Source organism: Triturus cristatus, chromosome 9, assembly GCF_964204655.1.
Source record: "Triturus cristatus chromosome 9, aTriCri1.1, whole genome shotgun sequence".
Lineage (NCBI taxonomy): Eukaryota > Metazoa > Chordata > Amphibia > Caudata > Salamandridae > Triturus > Triturus cristatus.
This window is the reverse complement of record NC_140592.1, coordinates 112,178,772-112,195,274: the sequence shown is the minus strand read 5'-3', so window position 1 is coordinate 112,195,274 and position 16,503 is coordinate 112,178,772. Positions and strand designations below refer to the sequence as shown.

The 16,503-nt window shown below is 45.8% G+C and overlaps 1 protein-coding gene across 2 annotated transcripts in view; it reads right to left on the bottom strand.

Annotated features, from left to right (window-relative positions):
* Positions 1-3,600: 3,600 nt before the first annotated feature.
* Positions 3,601-16,503, bottom strand: part of IL5RA (interleukin 5 receptor subunit alpha) — a 185,624-nt gene continuing 172,721 nt past the window's right edge. The window contains exon 11 of one of the 2 annotated variants that reach the window (XM_085627561.1): positions 3,601-4,472. In XM_085627561.1, coding sequence (XP_085483687.1) covers positions 4,359-4,472 — 114 coding nt within the window. In that variant the 3' untranslated portion in view covers positions 3,601-4,358. The remainder of the gene's footprint in view (positions 4,473-16,503) is intronic. The other variant, XM_085627562.1, reaches the window with a different exon arrangement.

Below are 16,503 nucleotides of genomic sequence, written 5' to 3'. Positions count from 1 at the left end.
GCCCCTGCAGCCCCCATGGTGTGGGGTCCCCCGAGCTACAGGGGGCCCCCTCAGCACAGTATTATGGCCTGAGAGCTCCTGATTAATTCCAGAGCAGGGACCCTCCATGTTTCTCACAGGGGGGCCCCCTAAGCATTGTCCTTTAAACCGAGATCTCCTGATTAATTCCAGAGCGGGGACCCCTCCATGTACCTCACAGGGGGCCCCCTCGAGTTTCGTTACGCCACTGAGAGACAGAGGTCTCTGGCCATAGATTTATGAATTGCATTTGGTACTACGTGAGTTCTACTACTGCTGTGCTACTTTAAGTGCCACAAAATGCAGTTTGTGAATCAGGCCAGACTGTTATATAGTAACAAAGCCAGAGTATACCTCATGTTATTCTTATGCAAATATGTATTACATGAGTTTCAAGAGTAATCTAACACTTTGGACCCTTACAGTGACTGGGCTATCCTTCAGGCCCACACATAAGACCCTTTCACTCTGTGCATTCTAAATTCTCTGAACAGAACAAGTAAAACAATTTCTACATACCATAAGCAGTCCTGATAGTTCGCCTGAGATTCTGTAATCTCAGGTCCATCTTTTCTTCTGTCCTTCAAAAGTAAGAAAAGCAGACTCAACCATTTCAGACCCTATATATTGGAAGCTCAGATCCCCCAATGTGAAGCATGATGGCGGCTTTGGGCAGCTTTGTAAACAAACTGTACGCTGGTGTTTTTTTCAAGTCCAGGCAACTTTGGGATACCCAGAGAGGCAACAGAGCCCTGCATGTCTTGCTCTTCTTCCAGTTACCTAGTCTTTGCCAAGAATGTCATTCATATAGTAGGTTCATGCAGACAGATTCACTCACCTTCAAACACACTCAAATGAAATGCTATCTTATAAGCAATCACAAGAAAGAAACTGCCTAAAAGTCAAGCACAGATAATGCGAACAGTGTAGTCTTCTGCTGCAAGTCTTACACCAATCACTCTGGAAACTGTTTCATGCACAGAGACTCTATGAAAATATTCACAAGTAAAGCCCAGATTAATGCTAGAGTGCCAGAGATCTATTTATTAGCATAGGAGATACCGAGTCATTTGTTTGTCGGAAAATTAGCAAAGTTATATTGCTCAGAGGAAGTTGATGCCCTATTTTTTGGATCAAGACTTTCATGGGGCATATTTTTCTATCTTCTTTCTAAAGATAAATAGTCGAGTTTATGCTTTGGGCACAGTATACCCTGATTCCCCCTTTCCACTGCTCTAATGGTTCATCCACAATGACATATACAAGTCCCTTTGAATACATTTTTTTCAAAATTATTTATTCAAGTTTTTTATGAAAAAAATGCAGAAAAAAACATAGCAGCATTGTTACACATTCGTTACAGGGAACAACATATCTCCATAAGGTGGGTAGTGGGGGTGAGGCAAGTCTCATAGTCCCTTTAAATACCTTAAGGGGTATATTCACAAGAACGTGTGATAAACATCGCCAAAAAATGCTAACGCAACTTTACACATTGCAGCCCATCACGGGAAAATAACCCTGTGTTAACATGGAAATCAAACATGGCGGTACCATGCGATAGTCTGCCCAAAACGCAGCCAATGTCTGCGATACAACCACCCGACGGAGATAAAAACACAAACCAGAACACCAGAAAACTTGTGATGAGCCCATCCACGATGAGGAAAGCAGGGATAAGCACCGCCAGGACCGCGAAACACAAGACAGGCGGGAATAAGCAGAACAAAAGCCTGAAAAAGTAAAACAGAAAACAACAGCCAACCACAATGGAAGCAACCCGAGCCAGCAAACAACCCCACCAAACACATTGGCAACCAAACATTGTACATAGCAGGCCAACTTGGACAAGATGAATGCAGCCTGAGAGCGGAGGAGGACAATGGCAGAAAACCAGAACTCCAGCAATGATGCGAAAAGCACAAACAAGCAGAAACACGCCAACAACAAGAAGGCAGCAATGCACACCAGAGATGGGAGCTAAATGACATGGAGGAAATGGTCTCCACCACATCAGTCAGGAGATGGTGGCAGAACTCGGGGACCGGAAACTGCACCAAACAATAGACACAACAGCAACAGGGAAAGTAACCAGCAGGGACTGGGGGACGGGGGGAGATGGGTACAATGGCACACATGCACAACTAAGCACAACTGCAGACAAACCATGCCCAAGGGTAACAACACCAACCAGGTGCACAAGTCACACAACCCGGCAATGTCACACCAAGAACAGGCACAGAAGTGAACACAACACCGCCTGAAAGGGAGAAGGGTGAGCCAAATTAGAGCTGAAGGGACATTTCACACACAATGCGGCACTCACACATTTGAAGCAGAGCACCCCAACATCCAACACAATGTGGTACAAACACCAACTTGTGCACAACCAAACACAGGACACAAGTGCACCCGCCTGTGGCCGGTAAACGGGCATATATGCATCTGGCAAAGCACGAAACAGGGACATGATAATGCACAAGTACAAACCCACAGTCCTGATGGGGTAGCAATGCACGGATGGCAGGGAGCCAGAGAGTCTGTGACACACATTGGCATACAAATCAAGACATAACATAGTTGGAGACAAGTGAAAGTGTGGAAACTTTATCAACAAGTACGAGTCAGTACGGCCCAGAGAAGTGCCAATGCAGCAGCATGTCTGAATGAGGAACATAGGAAAGTGCCCGTGTCCACCTCGGGGGAGTCCCTCACCAACACAAGTCAGTGCCAACCCTCGTTGGTTGTCCGCACCTGGAACATGAGTCCTGGCCAATGCAGCCATGCCCACTGTCGTCTCGGAACTTGTGACCATATCCACAACATGCAACCATGTGTCATGACAAGAAAACGAGGAGAAATTAATACATTTCTCCTCGTTGCGCCTCCCTACGCTTCCCCTGGGGAGGCGTAGCATTTACAGGTATTTCCAGATTTACGACCCATCGTAAATCTGGAAATGTGTCCGGTTCCATGGGTGTTCAGTGGGAACACCCACAGCAACACCCATGGAACACCCCTTTGACGCAAAGTGTGGCGTGCAAAGGTGCCATATTTACATGGACAGGAAAAGTCGCGCAGGGTGGCTCTTTCTGTCCTTGTAAATATGGAGCAGTTAAATGCACCACCGGTATGACACAAAAAGTGATGTACCGGTGGTGCAAGGGGCTTGAAAATCTGCCCCAAAGTGTTTCGTGAAAAGGGGCGATATTTACAGGAACATGTAAAGCCACGCCGGGTGGCTTTACATGTGCTTCTAAATATCACGCAGCAGGCTGCGCCGCTGGTGCGTACACAACGTGACGCTCTGGCGGTGCAAGTGGCTTGTAAATAAGCCCCTTAGTACTTAGCATGTAAGGAAGTTTACATATTCTAGATAGTTGTGTAATTTTAATTAACTCACATTGGATTTCTACCCCCATATATGTGAAACAGTTGAAGCAGAGTCAGCAATATTAAAATTTGTGGTTACCATTCCTATTTCTTTCCAGATTATTATTTTTCAAGCCATGTTATACAGCTTCTAATCAAAGCAATTTCTTCTACATTTACCGACCATATTTTTATGGGATTTCGTCTTTTGTATTCGTTCTCTCACCTCCCTGATCCTCTTCTTGCATCTCATCCTGTTAGCATTGGCCTGACTGGTTCATTCCCCATTCCTAAACAGCTTCATCCTCACTTGCCCACATGTCTCACCCAGTTTTACTTGATATTCCTCTTGTGTGGTCTATGATTGACTGCAATGAGTGTGTATGCCTTCCCTTAGTTCAGCACCATGGACAATGCTCCTTTGTTATCCATCAGAAGTGGCGGGAGGTAAGACTACCCACTCTGAGGTAGAACAGGGCATTGGTAAAGGTGCGGGTCTGTGTTCACAATGAGTCTTGAACTACAGAAACAAGCAGACAAGATTTACTTCCTCTTCCACTGACGTCACAAGGGTAGGAAACAAAAGAAGATCTGCAACAACATTGACAATCATAAAAGACGTCACTGAAACATCAATGCAGAGTATAGACAGGCCAAATGAGAAGGTGCATCTGCTGCAGGAATCTGTATTTACCCTCTCGTCACATTGGGATTCTGGTGTGTGGTGTACCCAACTCAGCTTTTCATCGCCATGAGGTCAATTTCATTGTTACCATTGAGGTGATAATGCCAAATCAGTGATTTACTTCTCTACAAAAGTTATAGGAACATGACACTAAGCGCTATATTGCACACTGTGATGAAAACAAGATTTAATAGTCCAAGCTAGAGCCTACATATTTTAAGGGGACATTATGCATGCCCGACGCTCGACGGCAGAAGCCTCAGGCCTCCACGAATCCAAGGAGTCACTTCTTCAGCATCAGCGCTACTTTGTGGTCTTCAATAGCTTCCAAATTATCAGAGTACAGTTCTTCAACGTAACTTATGACTTCAGACTCCAGGCTTGAGCACCTTAGCTTCTACAAAAGAAGGAAATAGATGTGTGGATGCTAGTGAAGTTACAAGCCACAATATCATATTACACAAATTAGAGAGACAGTGTAAGCAGTGAAGGCAGCAGTGGTAGAATCAAGCTTATTGCGGTTTCATACACAGGGCCGGCTTTAGCGCTGGTGTCGCCCGGTGCGACAACCATTTTTGGCACCCCGCACCCCATGACCACCTCTTATGATTCTCTCACTTCCACCAGGCAGAAGTGCTCCTCATCTCTCCAATCATAAGCTTTTGCTAAACACAGCGTCCCCCCCTGAAGTCGGCGCCCCCTCCACAGGTCGGCACCCAGTGCGGCCGCACCAGTCGCACTGCCCTAAAGCCGGCCCTGTTCATACAAAGTGCTATACGCACAAAGTTTACTCATCATTACAATTACAACATAATATGAATCAAATAACTGGCACTGTGTAACTTTTTGGCAGTGCTCAAAAGACAGGCACAATGTGTTTCTGGAGTTTTAACAAACAATTGCAGTTACACAATCACAATAGATCTTTCCACTACTCATAGAGCAAATGTCCTTATTTGACAAGCTAAACACATTTAACTTAAAAGTGTTAATGACAAAGCTGAATAACACACGAATAACAATTTAAAACATTTGTAGTAGGTAATTATATTTAGGCATTATAAGAAAACACAAATTAATTAACATAATGTATTGATTTAAGTTAGCCTGACTGTTGATGTCATGTTAAATGTAGACTTTACACGTTATGGTTAAGAGACAAATTTTCGCATTAAGCTGTTGTTTTGCACAAGATGATGTTTTCTTTCCACTGCAGATGCTAAAAAATGTCCAGAAGCCTTGTGTTAGCTAGTGAATAGACATTTGTTATGTATTAGACAACTGATAGTGAGGTTCTCACCTGAAGGAGAGGGGATAGCAAGAACCTGACCCATTAGAAGAGCTGTCTGACCCACAAGATTTGATCAAATGTAATGAACCAAGAACACACTTCCATAGTGCATTGTAAGGACATGCAAAACTAGGGAGTTTACCTGCCCCCAGAGTTCGCTGGAAACTGTTTGGTTGGTGGGAACGGGGAATGTGTGAACTGGTGGAATTACATTAGTTTGTGTTCCATAGATTAGTCAGGAAAGTGCACCCTTCAGAGCCCTCCCCAGAGAGGCCTTCTTCATTCAGAGAGCTTCCCTTTCCCACTCAGAGACTAGGTATGGAGACCTGCTGCAGAACTTAGAAATCAGATCTTATGATAAAGGACCTCTCTGCCCTAGATATTTGGAATCTTAGCATAGGAAAAAATGTGTTCAACAAACTAATCAACATCAGAATAAAATCCACGTCTCACTCAACGGATGAGAATAGCCTATTGCAAAGACGGCATGCCTGGACGGTTATTAATTCATATGGGAAAAGGAAGCCTCAGGAATATTTATCAGCCTATTTCTCACTTACACTAAAACATCAATTTATGAGGCTGCGACTGGGCATGTGGGAAACAAAAGACTTAATCCCCGCATGGGAGGATAAAAGGGAAAATCGAGATTGCAGACTATGCGGATACAAAGACAAATCTATTCAACACATTTTTTGCATATGCCTTAAGCTATTAAAGGAACGGAAGTCACTATTAAAATCACTACTGAATAGTTTGAATATACGCTCATGTGGAGAAGCTGTAATCACCTGGCTCGGCGGGGGGACCTCAATCCCCCTAGTATGCAGGGGGGTGAAACTTTTAAATGTGTATTTAAAGGAAATCGGTTGAAACTCTGTAGAGAGCGAAAAAGATTATTATTATGAATTTTCTTTTTAAACTAACCGACAACCAGAAAACCTCGAAGAGTTAAAGGCCGTTTAATAACAAGGATGTTAGAAAGACATGATCTTTTTAAATCTTTGTTTAAAAATGAAATTTTAAATAGTTAACGCACAAAAGTACCTTATAGATTAACGATGTAAGATTCTGCCAATGATTTTATGTGTTTATATGTAGTAGTACTATTTAAAAATGTCATTTGGTGTAATGGTTTTTGTTTTTAAAAGACCGATCACCCAAAAAATAAAATCTTGAAATCTTGAAATCAGATCTTATGGATCCCTGTTGACTTTAACCTGAGAATACAATCCAGATTTTGCAAAATGCAATTGCTTGAGTGCTAAGGCTTCATGCCTATGCATTCGTATTCTCTCATCAGAGGGCTTCAGAAACTGACACCTTACCTTGCCTTTTGAACAAAATTACCCTTTATGCCTAAAACCTCATTAATTTAGATTAACCTTTATGGAACACACTTTAACCTCACACCAAATCTCTTTATCGATTCTTGTGAAGCCCCATTTGGACTCCACTGTTTATGTTGTTTGATGTAAATGACTGCTCCTTACCATATCTCCTTGTTGACTAACATAGGTCCCTACGACCAGTTGAGGGGGTTATTTAGGGCCATATGTAGGTAGCCCAATACCGGTCGGTAACGGCCGATTTTCGGTAAATATACCGTTACCGACCGGTATTTAGGCTTTTGAGATGTAGGGGGATCATTTCTGTATTCGGTAATTTACCGAATCGGTAAAATTACCGAATCTGTAATTTTACCGATTCGGTAAATACCGAATACAGAAATGAGATGTAGGGGAAGAGTGTGGTGGGTGTGGGGATTCGTTATTTACCACCAACTGAAAGTTGGTGGTAAATGACGAATGTCTCTGTTAATGCATTATTTGGCCCTTAGATGTGTGCAATGTGGCAGACACACATGCCCTCAGGGCATGTATGTGTGCCACATGTGCACACATGCAGGAATCAGGGGTGCAACAGGGTGTCAATGTGACACCCTGCCACCCTTGATTGAGCTCCCCCCATTACCGATTCGGTATTTACGACAACGATTGAGATACCATACTGATTTCAGTAGATGCTGGAGACACCTACAAAAAAATAGGAAAATAAATAACAGGCTTTCCCATGGAGGATTAAAAAAAAAGATGGAGGAAGTGACAGGATCAGTACAACATGTTTATCAAAAGTAAGTTGTGTATCTGAACCATAGAAAACAAACTGATGCAAGAGCATTAGGTAGAGAGATAATACTGTTTTTTTTTCAGAACTAACATATGGTGTGCATTACTATTAATGCTTTAATTTCTGGCAGATTTACCAGGACACACATCTTTGCAAATAACATGCAGAAATGGTGTTTGCAATTGATTCTAACACAGTGTTTTGCACACATGCTTTCCTCCAGACTGGACCTGGTGGAAATTACGGTTGAAGCTGGACTGAACTCAAATTGGGCACAATCTCTCTTTGTCAAACTGGGGCAAACACTGATTGTTGCTACCAAGGATTTCAGAATGAGGCCAAATATCCTCCATTGTGTAAACTACATTCAGCCTTTTGATCAGGAAATTCAATTTAGAGGAGAACCGGAAGTGCAGTGTTGATCTATTGCAGCAGGAAAGTTGCAAACTACAATGTACCTTAAAGAGAAATGGGTGACAATGCCTGCACATTGTGGTTCTGAATGCTGCGATAGAGCCCGAAAGTTCCACGCAGGCCTTTGCCTCATTTTCACTAGTAATTGCCAGCAAATCCCTGTTTTATCAACATTCAGGGGGCATGAGGTTTGCAACTCTTAATGAAAATTCTCTTTATGGGTCATGGGCTTTGAGCACCCCAGCACTGAAAGAGAGGCTATAAACAGTCTAATGCAAAAACTGCACCTTGACCACCATCTTTTTTTTATAATCAGTCCCCTATTATTCCCTGGTCATAGATATGGCCTTGGTCAGCCTCTCCTCGAAGCAGGCTTAGAAAACAATTCCCAGTGTGTTTATTTAGACGGAAAGAAGGGGTGTTATAATGCAAATGATATGGCAGATTAGCAAATCATAGGAACCTCTGTTTTTCCCTTTGAACTAGAACGTGGAGACAGGAGCGCTCCGAGTACAAGAAAGCAAGAAGAGAGATGACGCTATCAAATATAAACGTTTGTGCTAGGAATCTTGCAAATTCTGAAAATATTTGTTTAACTGAACAATTTGCCACCCTAATTTTGAAAGTTAAACAGTATCCCTGCACAGCCCTTCTGACAAAGATAGACCCTGGAGCAAATCCCTGGCCGTGCTCCTCTTAAAGAACCACTGATCTCCCCCCTTGTGCCAAAAGCTTCTAAATGTCATTGGACGGGCGGCCAAGGAGATGCAAGGATGCCAGAATCAGAAACGTCTGGGGATAAATCTACCCTGTATCTACTCACAATGTCCAGTGCCTATCTGTCCGAAATGGATCTCTCCCACTTCGAATGAACTGCTGAAGCTTGACCAGTGGGATCCGTGGTGTGGTACATATAGTTGCATCACACTCTATGCTCACTTGTCTCCATCCAAAGCAAGACACCCTCCTCTCTGGGGCCCAGAGGGCAGTGCTCTACAGCTACAGCTCAGATCTTTAGACTACAGTTCAAGGTAGTAAGGAGAAGTAACCCGGCGCTTTCACATCCAGCACCCGACTCCTATGGTGCATTTAAAATTGTTAAAGTCTCTTAGGAGGTCTTTCTTAAAAACATTCATTCACGGTACATCAATTCATCGCTTCAATTACCTCCATTGTACTTTTTTTTAAAGGTGCAGTTCTTTAGTTTCAATTTTATAATTCATACGCATTAATGTTCAAAAAGTAGCCATGCCAACAAGTATTTTGAGTAGAATCCTCTTTGTCAAGGCTTGCCTTCAACTCTCGAACACTTTGGGGTATTGGGAGATTCATACAGTCGCAGGGTTTGCTCGATTTTTCTGTTTGATCTCCCAATCCCTCTTTTTTGGGGGGGAGACAGTCATTAGTAGTAAAGATGCTCTTGAAGTGAGCACAGGAAAACCTTGTAACAATACAGAAAAACAAATTTAAACTCGTGATTTGAAATATGAACGCAAACCAGTTAGTGGCAACTTTATGTAGTCAAGAAGAGTAAATGTTCTAGAGTTTTCTCAGAACATGTATAATATGTCTGCTGGTGTTTGGGAACATCTCTGACATCCGCCAGTAGGTTTGGGGTAAACATTTGTGTAGTCTGTGAGGGGTAAGTTATGCCCTGTGTAGTATCTTACATTGGATAAATGTTAACCTTTCATTCCATTAAGGCTTTCAAACGGAATCATGTCAACAGACAATCATGGATCTGTGTCCACTCCTTGTTGGTCAATTGGCTGGACAAATCTATTCCACATCTTTTCTGCAATTTGTCAAGACTATTTTTCTGGCCTTTACCATGCATCAGCATTAATTGAAATATCCTATGTCTTTCCGGCTTGGTGGTGCCACATTTCCAAGCATTCTTAATAGCTTGAGCAATGGATCCATAGGTCGAATTGACCTGCTGATAGACTATCTAACATGGTCAGGGTTAACCAACTTAAACAGGATGACCAAAAAGCTGCTTTGACTTCGCAAAGACCAAATGTCCTGCATGATGCATCCAGTTTTGAATGTTGTGTGCTAACAGGGACTGGTGTTGTGGACTCTGAAACCTCCACTTGTATGTGTCAGTGAGAATATCTGAAACTTTGGTGGATCAAACCAATAGCAAAAAATGTCAGAGGGGAATTAGATATATATAAAAACCACACAATGCTGACTCCCATGAGTTTTATGGGATAGGAATGGCCCCTCTATGATATACAGGTGTGCACCGCTGCGCTGACTGCCAGTTTGGGTGTGAAAATGGTATTCTGACTGTTAGATCCCCATTCTTAGGGCCACAGGCTTACTGAGACCAACCAAGGGAGTTGGTACCTTTTACCCCTGATGTTGTGGGGCCCACCATTTATGGATCCTGCTCAACTGGGTCAAGCGCCCCCTTCTGCACCTGACTCTCACCTGGGTAGCGTAGCTCAAGTGGTCAAGGCTCCTTCAGGGGAAGCTCAGATACAGTTCAGTGACCATGACTCAAATCTCAACATGCGGGCAGCACGGCAATACATCAATGTCCAGTAAAATGCTTGTTTTTGTATAAAAATAATTATTTTTCTTCTAACTCTACACATGAAAATGTAAACAACTTTTAAGAAGCAATCACACAATCTCTTTGAGGTCGGTGCTCTAGTAATTGTGAGACCACTCCCTGTTCTTCCACCTTTAGTGCGAGTTTGGTGTTCGTCCCCATTCACGGCGGGCCGCTTCCAGGGAATATAAACTAAATAGGCTGTACTCAAGAGTTCTTCCCTCGGACTCTGCAAGTAAATTCAGTTTTTATAGTGTTGGGTTTAGCAGCACCATTGGTGGTATGTCCCCCAGGGTCCAAAGGCCTGGGTCTTGGCTTACTGGCTTTGGCTGCAAAGTACTCTGCGGCGTTGCAGCACGGTCCTGTTCTGGATCGAATGAGTCAGGCCACCTGTGGTCACATGCTGCAGCACCTGACAGGCATGGTCTCTCTTCCCAGAGACACACTACCTGCGACAGGCAGATGGGGGAGGTTCTCCGGCTCCAGTGGTCACGCGGTAGTCCTTTCTTCCTTGGTCAAGTGTGGGGGTTGGTCTCCTTGCTCCAACAGGTTTCCTTTGGGGCAGTCCACAAAATGTGATCAAGTTCCACCTTGGTCCAACAATTTCCCAGTCCCAGGCGACGACCCGGATCTATCGACTTCATCATCCTTAGCCACCCCTCCTGGCATATAAAGTTGCCACTCCGGCCTTCACACTCCGGTCACATTTGCCTCACCTGGATAGTCATAGCAGCCCCTCAGGATTGCTAAGCCACTTCAGCACATGGGCAACAGCCCGGTCAGTGAGGAGATGGTTTCCTCCCACCACCGGCTTTAATCCACACAATGGCTGCTCCTCCTGTCATACGGGGTCACACAGTTAATTCTGCACAAGGGCATGGCCCGATCGGTGCAAGGAGTGGGTTACTCCCACTGCACTCCTCTAAGTCAGTTCACGTAGGCCTGTCCTGGCATGTGGGCTCATCAAAACAGTCCAACACTTGGGCTATGAGCCGGCCTAATTGTGGCAGGAAGTATTCCTCACACTTTGCACAGAAAATCCTCACTAATTGGCTCTCTTCTGGCTCCCACCGACACTCCCCTCTTCCTCACAGGCACCCAAGTCTTGGCGAGCAGGCAGGCGCTGGGGTACCAGGTTCCAGGCAGGTGATCTTGGCTTCCCTGGGTTATGTCCCTTCACCCAGCAATACGTCGCTACATGGCGATAGTTTCAGGTAGCCACGGTGAAAGCTGCCGCCAATACTAGCATGAAGGCGATACAAATTCTGAAGTTAGTGGACGAAAACAGACGAAAGGCCAATATGCAGGCAAAAAACTCACGTTAGTCAGCAGATCTTCACCTTTTTTGCTTCTAGAGGCAAAAATAGCCAAAAAGTCCACCTCCAATGAAAAAAAGAAAAGAAAAACAATGGAATGCAGAATGGAGCAGCCAGAGACAAGTGCAGCACAGATCAACAACCTCCCCAAACACCCCAACAGCCAGGATTACCAGCCAGAGTCCCAGGGGATGAGAGTATCAGGGCTACATATATGAAAAGAGGTGCATCGCTGGGGAAAACCTGTGAGGCATCACTTTTCATAGTGCCCTCCTTGCAACGTCATAGCAGCCAAAACCTTGAATGTGCGGACAGTCCCCTGGGCTCAGAGGCCTCGCTGTGCCTGAGTCTGGGGCCCAGAGTGGGATGCGGAGGTACTGTAGAGTTGCTGGGCAGTGACAGCAGACGTTGAGGTGTCGGCGATCACCCTTACCTGGTAGTGAAGTCTGCCAGGTCACATGGAGACACGTTGCTGACCTGTGTGAGAAGACCGCCTGGTGCCCTTTGGCACTGTGAACAGTAGAGGTGTTCCTGCGCACCAACGTAGGGAGGTCTGCATCTCATACCACGCACCACCACTACGCCGGTGTGCATGGAGGGGATTATCAATGGTGGGCAGCGCCTCTTTACATCAGAGGCCAGAGGATGTTGCACTGGCCGGACGCTGTGGAGGGTGAGGCCCCTGAGCTGTGCCAAACTTGTGTGGAGAGAGCGCTGAAACTTCACACATAAGGGGGCCCTGTTGCATCCCCTGCATCGTAAGGTTCCCCAGAGCAGAGGACTTGGCGGCGACTACTGTACCCAGGCTTGTGAAATCCCACCCGGCTGAGGCTCCTGCTGCTGAGTCACAGATTTGGAGAGTGCAGCAGATTGCAACACGGTGTCAATGTACAGGTGAGGAGAATATGAGAAGCAAAGTGGAAAATTCCCGGGGGTCGAGTCGGGCCCAGGCCTAGTGCCTGTGGGTGACGCATCCCCAGTGGCGGCTCCTCCTCTATGGCGGAAGAGCGTCGCCCACTGCTTTCAAGCAGTGCAAGAAGAGGAAACATAACAAGATGATAACTTTCTGATATTCTCATGCTATGTTTCCTTTGCGGGTGAGAGGGTGATTGGGGCTGCTCTACACCCGGAGCAGGGCAGGGGCAGAGTGGTATTCCAACTCAAGTGCACAATGGCTGTTTGGTCAGCCCTCTCAGGCCTCCCAAAGCAGTCATGTGCACTTCCCTGTTCACAATGCAGGCTAAATTATAGCCTGCATGGAGAACATGCCCACCCCTCCAGCCCCTGGTGGAACGCCTTGTCACGGCGCTAAAGAACAATCACAATGCTTTTCAGTGATTGGCTTCGGGGAGGGAGCCTGGCTGCCTGCTTCCTGTTCCTGGAAGCAGACTCAGGAGAGCAGGAGCATAGAAGATGCGGGACCCGGCCTCGAGGTAAGATTTAAAAAAATATATATTTACTACCCCCGCTGCCCCCGCCATCCATTATAATTTCCTTTGTTTCCTGCCTCCCAGCTGTCCAGTCCCTACTTAATGGCTGCAGCACTACTTAATGATGGCCCCTGTGTGGCCATGCACAGCGGGCGTACCACTCATGATCCAAAGGTAAGCCCGTCTGCGTCCATCTGCCCCTGGACCACGCCCAGCACCAAGGGCCCTTCCTCTTGGACACTCCACCGCTACAACGCCAGCACCCTCCTTGCCATCAGCCTGAATGCCACACTGCCTGCCATCTAGCATCACTGTAGAATTCCCTTGCACCCTGCGCCTGCCTAAACTGCAAACACACCTTCTGCCACATCAGTACCTCAGCGCCTCCTGACGCCCAGCTGACGCACTCAACTGCATCCTCCTCAACGTGCGGTCCCTCCACAAACACGCAATAGAAATCTGGGACCTCCTCAATGCCACCTCTTCAGACATCACCGTGTTCAAGGAAACTTGGACCAACCTCTGCTCCGGACTGGACCTCGTCATCACCATCCACGACGGCAACATATTCACCCACACAAACCACCCCAAGCGCCCAGGAGGAGGTATTGCTATTGTCTAAAAAAGCACACTCCGATTGACCTCACTCTAATGACCCAACAGCTACCATGGAACACCTCCACTTCTAGATCCCGACCAACCCCAATCCCACCCTCTGCTGCACCCTCATCGAAAGGCCCCCGGCCCATGAACCCCCATTCACTGATGCCATTGTTGACCTCATTGCACCCAGACTCTCCCATCCACTGAGTACATCCTACTCAAACACCTCAACTTCCAACTGGACAACCCCAGTGACCAGAACACCACCACCCTCCTGGCGAACCACGTCAACATTGGACTGAAGCAGCTAGTCACCGCACTAACCCACATAGGCGGACACACGCTCAACCCTGTCTTCTCCGCCAGCGGAACTTCAACTACAGCCACTCCACTGAACTCTCCTGGACCGACCATCATAGTATACATCACACCATCACCACACCCATTGTACACCACCACCATCATTGCCACAGCAGCTGGATCAAGGCCACTAAACAACTTTTCTGCAACTCCCTCAGCACAACCACTCCGCCAATGCTTACAGACGCTAACACCGCAAAGCGCAAACTCCACCGATAGAGCTCCAACTGCGCCGAAACCCTGGCAGCTCCTCTGTGTCAGTGGACCAAGCATCTGGGGGTCACTGGGGAAGGTGACAGCAAACACGCTGGATGCCAAACTAGACTCTGTTCAAAGGGACGAATCTAGGCATATGCGTGACCTTGTGAACCCCTATGCCACATTATACCTGCGTCAGGTAGGATGTATGCAGGATGGGCATTCCCATGAAACAAAGCCTCGTAGGAGTGGCCCAGTGAAATCTATGAAATTTCACTGCGACAATTCTAGGATGCACCTGCATCAAAACCTTAAACCTGCCTTATGGCGAGCATTAGGGTGACTCAGTGCCATAGGGATATACGTGCCCCATGCACTGCTGGAGTTGCATCATGCTGAAGACAAAATTGCAGCAATGCGTGACTTTAGCGCCAAGAGATACGTCAGGAATACTGACATATCTGTAAATCCTTGCGACATGGAGTGCCATACAGTAAATACGGCGCATCCATGGTGTTGCAAGGAGAGCGCAGTGAAAAGTGTGCCAATGCTGTTTTGTTGCAGTGATGCAACACTTTTCATAAATGAGGCCCAGGACTGCGCCCTATCTTATTGTGGGGCACATTTTTGATCTTTTGTTTTGGCGCAGGGCAGCAATATTCTTTGCTGCGCTGTCCAGCACCAAAACCTCTGAAATGAGGCCCCAAGTGTTTGAACCAATTTTAAGACCAGCTATTTTCTGGTCTTAAAATTGCATCTAACTGAACTTAAATGCAGTTATTTGTGTTTTGCACCATAGAGGGAATTCCTTGTACATATCGTGAAATGGGGTTAGCAGCAGTTTTTCCCCAGGAACGCTCACTTTGCATCTCAATTTCGTCAACTCTCGCATTAGAAGTGGCAATCTTTAAAATTAACGTTTTTGCCGGAAAAGTGCTGCTAACTCCATTTAGCGGCAAAATAAGGCGGCTTTAAGTACTTGTAAATATACCCCTGAGTTTTTTTTACAAAAAAAGGACGATGTTGTTGCATACCGCTGTTTGATGCTTCCCCACTCCTTGGCTTCTTTTTCTCGCACTCTCGAGCATCATCGTTTTGAATTTTGAGATGGTGGGAGGTGGAAAGATGGTAGGAGTGGGGCACTCTGCGGACTTGTGCCGTACTGGTTAGACAATATTTTTTATTTATTTTATTTAATGCATCTTTTTATAGCGTAAACTGTACCCAAAGGTGTCAGAGCACTTTACAAGAGGACCAGTTACATTGCATAAGGAATTCAGAGTAAATGAGTTACATAACAGATACAAACAGAAAAACTCTAAATTCACAAAAGAATGGTAGTAAGTACATACGTCTACTACAGATACTAGTGGTTAGAGTTGCATATATACAAGTTGAAAATTCACTCAAGGAAAAGATACAAGCAGAAAAACTCTAAATTTACATAAGAATGGTAGTAAATACATACGTCTACTACAGATACTAGTGGTTAGAATTACATATATACAAGTTGCAAATCACTCAAGATTACATTTCAAAAAGCAGTTAGGGTTGGGTAATTATATAGTACATATTTACAGAGCATGACATTCTTGCCGTCTTTCGGCCAGGAGTTCAGGTGGTGTTGCACTTAGGGGCGGTGGTCTTGGGTCCGTAGGGATCCCCGAAGTGGAGGTGGAGATGGCCATAGGGGTAGAAGGCCAGGTGTTGGTAGGCGGAAGCAGCATGCTGGATCCCCGGGCTGATGTTGATGAGTAATGCAGGCGGAAAGTAGGCCTCACCTTCTCCCTGGAGTAGCAGCAAGCCCCTTATATAGTTAGTTAAAGCGTTCTAGGTCCGTTGGATTGATCCTGCGGGCAAAGCGGCAGACGTCGCAGCGCTCTAGGGTTACAAGGCTGGTGCTTCTCAGCAGTGGGTAGGGAGGCAGGTCAGCTGCTAATTTGCATCTCCATCCAAGGGGGCCGCCATCTTGAGGTCAGGCAACCAAGTTCGCCCGTTTCTCCACTTTGCCTGCTTTTGTGATTGTCATCCCAGTGACCTGGTGAGTAGCCTCTACGTTCCACCTTGGGGGGCACTCACCGGTGTAGTGTTCGGGTCCTCAGGACTCCTCCTCTCAGCTCTAT